This window comes from Setaria viridis, chromosome 9 (genome assembly GCF_005286985.2).
Source record: "Setaria viridis chromosome 9, Setaria_viridis_v4.0, whole genome shotgun sequence".
Lineage (NCBI taxonomy): Eukaryota > Viridiplantae > Streptophyta > Magnoliopsida > Poales > Poaceae > Setaria > Setaria viridis.
Genome location: NC_048271.2, coordinates 10,607,618 through 10,620,400, shown reverse-complemented (window position 1 = coordinate 10,620,400; position 12,783 = coordinate 10,607,618). Strand labels below are relative to the sequence as shown.

The 12,783-nt window shown below is 44.2% G+C and overlaps 2 protein-coding genes across 2 annotated transcripts; both read right to left on the bottom strand.

The window, feature by feature from the left end:
• Positions 1–5,602: 5,602 nt before the first annotated feature.
• On the bottom strand, positions 5,603–7,480 carry LOC117835256 (pentatricopeptide repeat-containing protein At2g42920, chloroplastic). Its single transcript, XM_034714624.2, has one exon. It carries the CDS (start codon positions 7,389–7,391, stop codon positions 5,802–5,804), a length of 1,590 nt encoding a protein of 529 aa, XP_034570515.2. The 5' UTR covers positions 7,392–7,480; the 3' UTR covers positions 5,603–5,801.
• Positions 7,481–7,684: 204 nt separating this feature from the next.
• Positions 7,685–11,221, bottom strand: LOC117835046 (guanine nucleotide-binding protein subunit gamma 1). The gene is made up of 4 exons (XM_034714397.2): positions 10,946–11,221; positions 8,299–8,351; positions 8,133–8,177; positions 7,685–8,041 (listed from the first exon to the last, which is right to left on the bottom strand). The coding sequence occupies exons 1-4, from the start codon at positions 11,054–11,056 to the stop codon at positions 7,957–7,959; spliced, it is 294 nt and encodes a 97-aa protein (XP_034570288.1). The 5' UTR covers positions 11,057–11,221; the 3' UTR covers positions 7,685–7,956.
• Between the last annotated feature and the right edge of the window lie 1,562 nt (positions 11,222–12,783).

The window sequence follows — 12,783 nt, the reverse complement described above, 5'->3', positions numbered from 1 at the left end:
CGGACATTATCATTGCCAGAATTATTTTGGGGTATTGATTAATAATGCATTTTAAAATAATACAATATTTTTCTTTTAGAACAAAAGTAAAATTACCTAAAGCAAGTCTGGTTCTAAGCTCAGCAATGGAAGACATGACTCATAAAAAAAAGTGAAACAAGTTTGAAATATTGACCAATGATGATAAAAATAAGAGCTCTCGCACAATAATCAAGCATCTATATCTACTGGATCATTTGTCATAATGGAATTAATTGATGGAACTGCTGCCGTGTATTTGTATTTTGAAACAAGCACATCTCCACCAAGGAAAAAAAGTTTTCCTATAAGGCTATAATCAATCGGTTCAAGTTTTAATGAATTAATTGCAATTTATATGGCTAAACTTGCTAAGTTGTCCACCGGAGGTCCAAATGTTCCTAATCACGCTAATTTGCCTATTGGGCATCCCTTAAGGTGGTAACATCATCTTGTTTCATGTTCTCTCTCCAGTTCATGTGTTTTTATTAGCATCCACCTCAGCATGAAACAGCAGATTGATAGTTTAACTTAGGGATCTAGATGGTACCCATGGACAAGTTCAAAAGCCCATTGGTGCATTTTACTCTATGTCTCTAAGGAAGGTGACCTATTGGCTATTATGTGTTTATCCACTTTCAGTTATTATTTCAGGATATTGACATGTGGATGGTCTTTAAAATATGTAATGGCATACAAAACTAGTGGAGTGCCAGCTATAGCCTTTATTTCATTTTAATTATAAATCAAGTAGGACAAGTCAGATCCATTGTTTGAATGGACCAGTTTAAAGAAAAAGACAGTGACAATATATCCCATATGTTTCACTTCCTAATATATTGTCACTTCACCATATTAGTTTTGTTTTCATGAAAACAACACTGTCATCCAGTAATCTAATACAAACCATTCATCCCATCTTGCATTAAAAAAAACCATTCATTCCATCATTTTTGTTTTTTGTAAGAAACCGATTTCTTTGTCGAGGGGTCCCCCCATATTATAGACCCAATGCAGTTCAATATATTGAACCTATAAGTAATAAACAAAAAACTTTACAATTAATAAAGGTATCCCAGTTGTTCATCATTGTAGTATTTATCATCATTTGTCCAACATCCATGACTCCGCATATAGCCATCAACATTATATTTGTCGTTGATAGTATTGATATTCCAATACTTTCACCTATTAGAAGTCATTAAAGTTTGCATTTTTTTCAACCCAAGGTTCTGTTGAATTGCTGATGTTGTTGATACCCTTCTAAAGAAAATTAAGAAAACTGAGCATCTTATGAGTATTTTCTTTTTGTTGTTGCATGATTGCTCCCTGCTCCCAGGCTTGCCTCACCCGCTTCGGTTGCCCCCACAGGTCAACCACAAACTCATGAAATTGGTGGGACCAAGTGAAAAAAGTGTGGGCCCATGGAAGGCGCCATTTCATATTTAGATTCCCAAGGAGCCACTAGCAAGAAAGGAACATAGTATCTTCCTCTACCTGAGGCTGTTTGTTTCCTAGGGATTAAACTTTAGTTCCTGTCACACCGAATGTTTAGATACTAATTAGGAATATTAAATATAGGCTAATTATAAAACTAATTGCATAGATGGAGGCTAATTCGTGAGACGAATCTATTAATTAGGCTTAATAGATTCGTCTCGCGATGGGATTAATTAGGCTTAATAGATTCATCTTGTGAATTAGCCCAGGGCTTCTGCAATTAGTTTTATAATTAGCTCATATTTAGTTCTCCTAATTAGCATCCGAACATTCGATATGACAAGGATGCAAGGATCCAAACATGCCCAATCGACCTGTACCGTTCATGAACAGCATTTGCAAGCCCATCGTCCTACCCGCAGGCTGGGAAGTCGTCTGGCTTCTTGATGTACTGCAGCTTCTTGCCTTGATTAATTAGGATTGCATTATTGTGTGTTTTTTTTAGGTACAATGATAGCTACACACGTGTCACCGTAGCCCGAACGCCAGTGCTCGTGCCGATAATCTCTGATCAAACATTTGTGCCACTGCAAATATATAAATTAACTTTTCAGCGCTGTATACTACTCCTTTGTGTGTAACTAATTGACTTGACACAAATGTCATATATTTAAAAATATATTTAAAAACGGTAGGATTACTTTAGTTGTACAATTTATTTCATCGAAATCTTGTGATAAGTAAGAACTCCGTTGATTCCTCTTTCCTTTCTAAACCAATCAAAAAAATTGCAACGATCCAACCGTGTAGGCACGGTTGCTTCGGCAAATATACCAATTTGCAAGCTACAACTAATCAAATGATTGACAAAATTCATAACAGCTGCTACTTATTACTTATTAGTATGCAGTATTTTTTTTGCAAGGGGGATTAGTATGCATTATTGCAACCTTATTATGAGGCATGTGGAACAATGAGACCGTTCCCTTCTTAATTTTATTTTTTTTTCTGAAAGTCCATGAAGTTAGACACTTAGACTGGGCTTCTGGACCATGAATTTTGCCCCGCAATACACAAGGTTGCACATGATTCATGTATATTCCAGATAACAAGTATATCTAAATACTCCAGAAACAAGGCAAGCACCTGAATGCTCAAACACAAAATTAATAATCATATAGCTAGATATCTAGGGGGGCCTAGTGATTAACGATTACGACACATGATAAAGTATATATACTGTTTTTCACCAATGGGAGTATAGAAGTTGTTGACGACCAAAATTGCAGGATCTGTACAGACCGGTCGTTAAACCAGTCAGACCGGTCAGACCAAAGTCTCCAAAACGTAAATTGTACTTCATCATTGTGTAGCTCTCGTCGAGTAGATCAAAATGCATATGTAGAACGTCCGATTTGGAGTTCGGATGAGAGAGTTATGACTTCGGGAAGATATGCACCCAGGAAAACCGGTTAGACCGGTTAGCCAGGGCGGTCAGACTGGTTTGGTTTATGTAGTCCAAGTTAGGAGTTGTATTTGATATGGGATTTGTTAGGGTTTCGACTTCTAGTAGGGCAAGACCTCCCCTTCCTATAAATATAAAGGGCAACGGCCGATTGAGGGCATTCAATTGATCAAAAACATTATCAATCTATTATTTTACCTTTTTACCTTTTCTTTTTGCCCTACCTTTTCCAATCCCCATCTACTATTCTTCCTTCATCTATACAACGTCTGAGGACATTCTAGGTGGCTTGCTGATCCTAAAACAACCCAATGTGCGCCTGGCCTGACGGGGTCCCTCCTGGGTGAGCGTTCGTTGGTCTCTTCACCGAGCTCGCCTGCAAAACCGATCTGACCGGCCACCCACACCGGTTTGACCGGCGCATGCAGAGGAGCTACAAGGAGCCTCTCCGTGCGCCGCACATTCAAGTGTGTTCATATGTTGGCCTAATTTTACCGCCAACAGAAGTATCTTAATCTAGTTCATATATAAGGGGGTGTTTGGTTCTTTTGGAGGTCCTAAAATTCCTACCACATCGAATGTTTAGATACTAATTAGGAGTATTAAATATAAACTAATTACAAAACCAATTGCACAGATGGAGACTAATTTGCAAGACGAATCTATAAAGCCTAATTAGTCCATGATTTGACAATGTGATGTTACAGTAACCATTTGCTAATGATTAATTAATTAGCTTAATATATTTGTCTTGTGAATTAACCTCCATCCGTGTGTGTAATTAGTTTTATAATTAGCTCATGTTTCGAATATTCGATGTGACACGAACTAGACTTTAGTCCATGGAACTAAACACTCCCTAAATTCTTCTAGTATGCACTCCTTTGCAGTACCAGACACGGTCCGGAAATTTTCTGAAAATAATGATCAACCAACGGATGAGAATGCGCGCACATTTTTTTTAGAAAAAGTTTAACATTTTTTTCAGATAGTACTCTGACAGTGACAATCCGGTATAAGAATTTCCAGGTTCAGCCTAAACTACGCCTCCCCGTAGGCCATGATTTCACCAGACAGTGATAGCCAATGAAAGGACAATCCAGCTTTAGATTCGCCATTCGCCATCAGGATGCTAGTTTAATAGCAACGGCCGATGCAGACAGGCGTTTGTGCGGTGATAATTGTTGATATCGTTAAGAACTGATCGAAATTCATCTGACGCCCCCACCTGGATTAACTAGTTCGCGGTTGTTGAAGGGGTGATGCATGCATTCGGGTAGATGTGCTGTATATGTTTAGGTTTGTACTATACGAGCTAATCTTTTGTCTGTTTTGTTGAGCTGTTTTTGTTTGTTCCAAATCGGTTCAGATTTCAGAGTTCTGAGCTGACCTTTCAGTAGTACAGATGACGGTTGAGATGATGCACCCGGATTTAACTATTTGATGGTCAGCAAAAGCAGAAACGCCTGTCAAATATTCAATTTCCTAGAGCTGGAAAAATGGTAGGTATATTTGATGTTCAAAGAGCCAATTCGTGGATACTCCCTCCGTTCCAAATTGGAGGTCGTTTTGACCTTTTTATATTCATAGATATTATTATACACAAAGACATTCGTTCTAAATTGTAGGTTATTTTAGCTTTTTTAGATTCATAGATATTATAATGTATCTAGATGTTTAGGTGAATAATAATATCTATGAACCTGAAAAAATCAAAACAACCTGCAATTTGGAACGGAGGGAGTAGCTTCTAATGTTTAGATACAGCTCAGTCTTTGAAAGTCAAATATTGGCCACGCACACTTGCTGCTAGATGTGTGTACCGAAAGTAAGGTAATACACGGCCACTACGTCTTCCAGAGTCTTCTGATGGATCGCCAGAGAAACCCAAGAACATTTCTCTCTAGGATCCTTGGAGAACCTGAAAAAAATGATTGTTGAAGAACATTTCTGCCTTTCTGGATTGTTCCAAGTCTGTAGGAGGCTATTGGTCTGGGAGCTAGCAAACTGGTCCACGAACCAAACATTCCCAAGAAAATGGACGAGCAAACAAGCCTTGTAGTAGGCTTGTACAGATGCAGCCATTTCCATTGGAAATCTGTAGCTCACTTCCGGAAAACAGAATCCGAATTCATCTCCAAAAGCAAATCTTGGTAGCAACAGCCAACATATATGCAGTCACTGTCCACGCACTGCACGGTAAGAGTTATGCCATTTTTGGTGCGCGTCGTCTCACGAACTGCTCAAATATCTGAACCTAGGGTTCCAGCACGACCTAACTTATGGAGCCCATTACGATTCGTTCGCTAATGCTAATGGGGGCACTGTTTCAGCTTTTGCTTAAACGACCAGAAAGAATGGGCCCGGCCGCGCGCGTGATCGCTGGCAAAAGTGGGTCGATCGGGTTCTTTCTTTGTTGAAAAACTCTATGTTGGTTCGTGTCTCGTCAGTATACTTGCATTTTGGCCTACTTGAGCAATGGGCCATGAGTTTTCGTTAAACCAAGACAAATGTTGTTAGAGAGAGTAGGGACTGTCAAGGAAAACAAAGATCAAGTGGAGATAGCACCTCATCACCTAATAATGGTTGATTTCTCGTGCCACTGCTTTTTGGTTGTAGTGTCCTACGATCCTTTCGAAAAACAGGACAAATGTTGTTAGATGGAGTAGGGACTCCCAATTAGAGTTTGCATATCTTATTGCATACCAGAGTCAGTTATGAGATCAACCTGTAGTCCTGTGTTGAATACAAATACATCTGTGATCTGTGCAAATGTGCAATGTACGCCGTAGGGCATTTGTACGCTTTTTACAACCATAGTACTCTGCCGTCCCAGTCTGCCACTGCTCGAAGCTTGCCGGTACCGTGGATTACTGCGCTAGCTCACAAACTCGTGCACGACACCGTTCACCTCGATCATGCTGCACCCGGGCACCTTGCCCACGCCGGCCTCCCTCATCTTTCCCCTCACGCCCGCCGCGGCGGCGCGGCCGGCGTCCCCGCCCCGCACCGCCACGCTCGCGGCCAGCACGTACGCGCCGCTGTCCCGCGGGTCGCACCGCACGGCCTCCCGAGCCGCGCGCGCGCCCAGGTCGGCGTCGCCGTGGAGGCGGCACCCGGAGAGCAGCGCGCCCCAGACGGCCGCGTCGGGCGCCATCGGCATCGCCTGGATCGCGCCCTCCGCCTCCCGGAGCCGCCCGGCGCGCGCGAGCGCGTCGACGAGGCAGCCGTAGTGCTCGATCCCCGGCTCGACCTTGTGTTCGTTCGCCATCGATGCGAACGCCGCCTTCGCCTCGTCGGGCATGCCAGAGTGGCCGTAGGCCGTTAAGACCGCGATGAAGGTGACGTTGTCGGGGCTCAAGCCGTGCGATTTCAGCTCGGAGAACAAGGCGATCGCTTCTTGCCATTGCCCGTGCACTGCCAGCCCTTGCATCATGGAGTTCCAAGACGATAATTTGGCCAGGCCCTGTGACCTTGCCATGTCGAACACCTCGCGAGCCTTCTCCACGGAGCCGCACTTGCAGTACATGTCGATCAAGGCGGTGACGACGAGCGTGTTCATGGCGACGCCGTGGCGGTCTATGTACGCGTGCACCCACGCGCCCTGCTCCAGCGCGCCGAGCCCCGCGCAGCAGCCCAGCACGCTGACGAGAACGTTGGCGTTCGGCTCCACGCCGCCCTCCTGCATCGCCGCGAAGAGCGCCAGGGCCTCGCCGCACCTCGCGGCGCGCGCGTACACGCTCACCATGGCGCTCCACGTCGCGACGGTCCGCTCCGGCATCCCGTCGAACACCGCCCGCGCCTCGTCGACGCGCCCGACCCTCGCCAGCGCCACGATCGCGCTGTTGCACGCCACCGCGTCGAACTCGGGGCACTGCGCCAGCAGCGCCAGCGCCTCGTCCGCGGCGCCGCACGACCCGTACATGGCGATCGCGGCGTTGCGCACGTACGAATCCCCGGCGAGCCCGAGCTTGAGCGCCATCCCGTAGAGCGCTGCGCCGGCGCCGGCGCCGGCGCGCCCCATGCGCGCGCACGCCGCGAGAACCGACGGGAGCGTGCGTCGCTCGGGCGGCGTGGGCGAGCCGAGCATTTCGACGAACAGCGCCACGGCGGCCTCCGGGCGGGCCCCGTCGGAGAGCGCCCGGATAACGGTGTTCCACATGAAGGAGTTGGGCCTCGGGTGGTGCCTCACGATGCGCTCCGCGTAGGCGACGTCGCGACAGGGGCCCGCGCAGAACGCGACGGCGCGGCTGGCGGCGATGGGGTCCCTGGCGAGGCCGGACTTGACGAGCGCAGCGTGGAGCTGGCGCAGGTGCGCCATGGAGGCGCATCGCGTGTGGAGGAGCGTGAGGGCGGGGTCGGAGGCGATGAAGGCGGAGATGGAGGAGGAGGAGGGGAGGAGAGGGGGAAGGGCGGTGGTCGGGGTGGGCGAGGGGGAGTGGCAACCCTGCAGTGGCGCCATTGCCATCCTCCCTCTTCGCTTCGGCTTCGCTCGTGTAGTCGTGTGGTTTTGGTGTTTGCGCGCTACAGATTTTTGGATAAGGTGGCTTCAATTTTTTTTTTTAGGAGCCTAAGGTGGCTTTAATGGGAGGGCTTAATTGGTCTGTCTCATGGGCCAATTACAAGGCCCAATGGGTCGAACGACTCTATTTATGAGTCCAGACCATCCATACTTTTTTTCAGAAAAAGCATGTTGCCATGTCAGATCTTTTTGGTGTCATTGATGATACAATCTCTGAAGTCCGAAACCATGCATTCGGGTAAAGACCAAAGAAAAAGGATTGCCAACCAACAGAATTCAGTACAAGGAACTTCTCAGAACAAAGTTTTAGCACTTCCGAAATGCCGGCTTGTCTATTCCAGAGTTCTGTTCTCAGGTCATTCCTTGAACCTAATCCTTCAACAGAGTTGTGATGTCGAAAGGAGCTACCTCCTTGCCTCAAATAGCCCTCTATGCTGGGGGAGACTCGATATACACTTCAATGGTAGCAACAATTGCCTCTTGGTGTTTCACTTGAGATTATTGCCATGGATCACAAAAACCAGCATTTGCATCTGCGCAGATCTTGTGGACCTTCAAACCACCTATCCCAGGACTGATTCACAGGTCCAGTAGTTCTGCAATAATGGGGGTAACCAAACAAGAAAAGACATGATAATGCGAATATGGGTTGGATGCAAGCAACAAGAGTGTTTTTCGTTTTCTTACACAGGAAGTAGAGGATCTGCTTTGCTTTCCATCGCTGTTAGAAACCTGGTTCAAGTAAACAATGAAGTCAATCTCGAACGACAAGCCACATCAAAAATGCTTTCAGCGCATAAGCACAATAGCAAAATAATGGAATTGATCCATTTCTTCCAAAGGTGGTACATACTCTTGCAATGCCGATGATACCTTATCAGTTTTCTGAAGCTCTTCAAGTTCCTCCTGCATGCAGTCACATCGGCCACATCAGTCTTCTAATGCTGAGAACATCACTACTTTGGTAAGGATGGAAGACTACAAAAGTTTGAACAATAAATACATCTTGCCAGCTGTGCATAATTATATATTACGAAAAAAATTCTGACAGATCTGACATACAATGTCCAGAATGAAAGGTGAGGAAATGTAGTCTATAGCAATGATACAGAGAAATTTAATATGTTGTCAGTTGGTAACTTGTGCTTTGCTCCGATGCGCAGCTTTGTTTATTTGCGTATTTATGTTGTAAGGCCAGTGCATAAGCTGGGCCTTTAGATACAAAAACTGTAACTACAGATTCTCTTTTATATGTACACAATGTGCGGTTGTGCACTTTAAATCTGTAATCCAATCTTTACCCAAATGGAAATGAAAACAGCCTAAAAAATAAAGCCAGAATCATCGCAATTTGGCAATAAAAAGTGAAGCTTCTGATAAGTAGTTTAGATCATGATTAAAACTAGTGGAATTGCTACATGGGAGCCTGAAATATTCATATTATATTTAGTAGAGTAACTGAGTGTTAAACACAAAACTCTGATACCTTGCCAGGCTTGAGTATGCACATGAAAACTCAGTTAAGCAGCGTGAGATTCAGAAACAATTATGGTCGATACTCCATATTCTAAACAGTTCAGAACTTCAGATTATTTCTTAGTGCCATTTAGTAGGGATAGAAGGCCAAAAATGTTCGATGGAAAAAGATATCAGCTCAGTTGTGTAGAATTGCATATTTCAAGTACAAAAAGAAAATACTAGAAGATCTGAAGATGATGATGTGCCATATAAAAAGTGAGGACACCTAATATGTCACGCTATATTTAGAAATCTAATATGATTTGATTGGCAACTTCTGCTTTCTTGTGCTGTGCAAATAGCTGTCTTTTGCATTTCTGTATTGGACATTCAGAGAATGGGGTAGACTATTAGAAATAAGATTGTGAACTGTAAAGAGGATGGCCCTTATTTATACATTTATATCATATCTATTCAAAGGAAAGTGGTGAGTAGATAATAGCGTAATATAGCAAGCTGCATATTGCTCCTAATAAAATTGACCGATTTACGTGACATAGCAATAAAAAAAGCTTGAACTAGCATCCACGATTAGAGCTTACCAATATTAACAACAAGGTACACGATTAACTCTGATAATTGGCTCAAGTACGATAAATGTTGATATAACATTTCTTTTCTGAAAGGTAATCTATATGTCAGAGCCAGCTTAATGATTAATAAAAAATAAAAATCCCCAGAGTGAGCAGGAATGAATATGCAACTGCAGTACTACATGCTTTGAAGGTACTTATGTCCTTAACTCTGATGGCATATGCAGTTATTTCTGCTTCCTAGCAAGAGTGCAGCTGGAAGTCAAGAGCAGGATTTGCCACAAATCAGAACTAGGATGCTATTAAAACTTATTGTGAGTTTTGCATGCTCTAAACTTGTACTAGTTCTTCGGCGGAAAAGGAATAAATACAAAATTATCTAGCAATGCCAACCAAGCAAAAACACTCATCTTGCAGGAGCACATTGCTGATCCAACATACCAGCTTGTCAGTTGTCACCTAGCTATTAGCATCAGTGCTCAAGCTTCAGACGGAGCAGAATGTCAAAGATAATGCATAAATTGCAAAGACCCTATGCCTTTAATAAAATCACTTTCGATGATTGTTTCTGCTCTGTTAATGGTTTTGTACCCAACAGGCCAACACTGCCATCCCACAGGTTAGTACTATATTAAAGTACAGGGACTGCATCTCAAAATTTAGAAAAACAGCTTCCCATGCCCACAGGTCCCCCCAGAAAGGGGCATCAGCGAGCCACATCAGAAGTTCAGTCTTCAGTACACTGTCCCCAATCATTTGATGCAGAAGAATTTTCAGTTTTCGTTTTTCTTTTTCAGCTACAGACCACTATATCCACAGAACTACATCTAATCGGACAGAAAAGAACTGCGTGCTTGTCCTCATCAGGAAAAAGGCCCACAAAAAGGTACGGAAAATGAATCTTTCCAACAAGAAAAAATGTTGCAGCAGGTGAAGGCAGCAAACAAGAAGCACATGGAGCGTGCACATGCACATGGACGCTTTCACCCAACCCAACTCACACGCACCTCCATGGCAAGAACCAGGGTCCTGGGACAGCCATGGCAAGAACGTACCCCTTTGAGAAGGTTTCGTCACAGATTATACGAGGTAAGATAGGAATCTCGGAAATTATGCACGGATTGTTCTACACTTTTTCCTTTTGAGCGTCACAGACCATTGGGTTAAAAAGCTGCATGCTTCGCCAAGTTAGGTGGGATGAATGCTGCCTTACGCTGCATTTCGGATGACTGCTCCATCCTTTTCATCTTTTCTCACTGGCAATCACAGCAAGAAGAGCCTAAAAGGAGTAAACACGCAAAGAAACTTTTTTTTAATGTTTTGACAGAATTGAAAAAAGACTGTTCTTTCCCCTGAAACGCAGAAGACCAGAAGAGTAGGCACGCTATGGAATTGAAGAAACAGGAAGCAAGGTTGAGAGGTAGTGGAGGCTGGCAGGCGCACACGCACCTCGAGGAAGCGCGCTTCTTGCTCGAGCTTCTTGAGCTCGGCCTGGATCCGGTGGCGGCCCCGTATGTCTGCCGCATCCCCTCCTCCGGCGCCGCCGCCGCCGACCTGCATCGCCGTCCGAGGAGCGGAGAGGGTGGGTGCGATCCGGCGGAGCGGGCGCAGGAACGGGCGGGGGAAGCGTGAGTGGGTTGGGGAGGCGCAAGCGGGGAGGAAAAGGACGAGGAACTGTCACGGAATGCGGGTGGCCGGATCAAAAAGGTTCTGCCTTTTTTTGGGTTAACGAGAGGGGTTTGAGCTCTGACAGAGGAGGGTTTATTCTAACAACTGTACTAGGCCATCTCTGGCTCTCTCTCTCTGTTTATTTCTTTTTCCTTTTCTTAACAACACTAACGCCTGCTTTGGTTCCTCTTGCTTATTTTTAGCACCCGTCACATCGAATGTTTAGATACTAATTAGGAGTATTAAACGTAGACTATTTACAAAACCCATTACACAAATGGAGGCTAAACGGCGAGACGAATCTATTAAGCCTAATTAGTCCATGATTTGACAAGGTGTTGCTACAGTAAACATTTGCTAATGATGGATTAATTAGGCTTAATAGATCCGTCTCGCCGTTTACCCTTCACTTATGTAATGAGTTTTGTAAATAGTCTACGTTTAATACTCCTAATTAGTATGTAAACATTCGATGTGACACGTGCTAAAAATAAGCAAAGGGAACCAAACACCCCTAACGTTCTTGTCTACAAAACAATGAATTTGTACAATACATTAGTATACAATTCTATTTTATCATCTGAACTGCATCATCTGCATCAAAGCATACATAGCATGTCATGATGAACTCAGAATCCACGCCTCATTTGAGATACTTTCGTCAAGATTTTCTTTTGAACTAGTACGGGGGAGATCTCAATTCAGGCCTAAACATTTGAGACGTTATGGGAAATCAAATAAAGTTTGTGCACGTCAGCAAATACGGTCATTAGCGAATCATAAGAATAAATTTTTTTCCTATAATTTATTTTATTGTTTATCCATGTGTCAGGAATGGCCCAATGATTGAGCAGGTTCATCCACAAGATGACATGCCATGGCATGTGGGAGCCGGTCAAGTTCCTGACGGGACGGTTTTGGCTGCATCCAGACGTAAAATTAACAAAAGGGTTTGCGATGCGATATGAAGCCCCAGATGATATAACAATGCATGAAATCGATTCTCCTTGCAGTGGGTTCCTAACATGCATGCATGATTGTTTGATGTGCTTCATGTTCTCGGGGTATTGTACTCTTAATCTAATGTATACGCCATGTGCACTGGAATACTGGATAATAAGGGATGGAAGGGAATGCGTATCAGCATGTACAGTACAGAGTAGGGTTCATCCACATTTTCCTGCATTCACGAGTCAGCTTACCGTGGTGATCTGTAAAAGAGCAAGCACTTGGGAAGAGGTTTTCTGCCAAAAAAGAATTTATTTTGCGAATTGCCGCAAGATTTTCTTTGAGTCTGGAGTACCTCAGAGGGGACAAGCAAACTCTTGTCTCCTCGGGGATCAGACCATGTCAGTAGTTGGCAGCAATCTCTGGACTCCTTAAAGATTTTTATCTCTGTCTCACACAGACACACACTCGATCTGTCACCAACAGTAGGGAGTGCTACTGAATGTTGCATCTCCTATATATTTTGTTTAGAGATTGGTTCTCTGGTGCTTAAAAGAAACTTCAATGCTAATCCTACTTTATATTATCTGATTAGATTAAGAATTGTGTGAAAAATTCAGGGTTGATGGTGCTGCATGGGGTATGCCAATTCAGAGACGACGGCGAGTTAT

Excerpts from the sequence above, each read along its gene's own strand:
- LOC117835256 (XM_034714624.2), bottom strand. The coding sequence starts at position 7,391 with ATGGCAATGGCGCCACTGCAGGGTTGCCACTCCCCCTCGCCCACCCCG.
- LOC117835046 (XM_034714397.2), bottom strand. The coding sequence starts at position 11,056 with ATGCAGGTCGGCGGCGGCGGCGCCGGAGGAGGGGATGCGGCAGACATA. Across the intron at positions 8,352-10,945 it reads AAGAAGCGCGCTTCCTCGAG|GAGGAACTTGAAGAGCTTCA; the intron begins GTGCGTGTGCGC and ends GACTGCATGCAG. Across the intron at positions 8,178-8,298 it reads GTATCATCGGCATTGCAAGA|GTTTCTAACAGCGATGGAAA; the intron begins GTATGTACCACC and ends TACTTGAACCAG.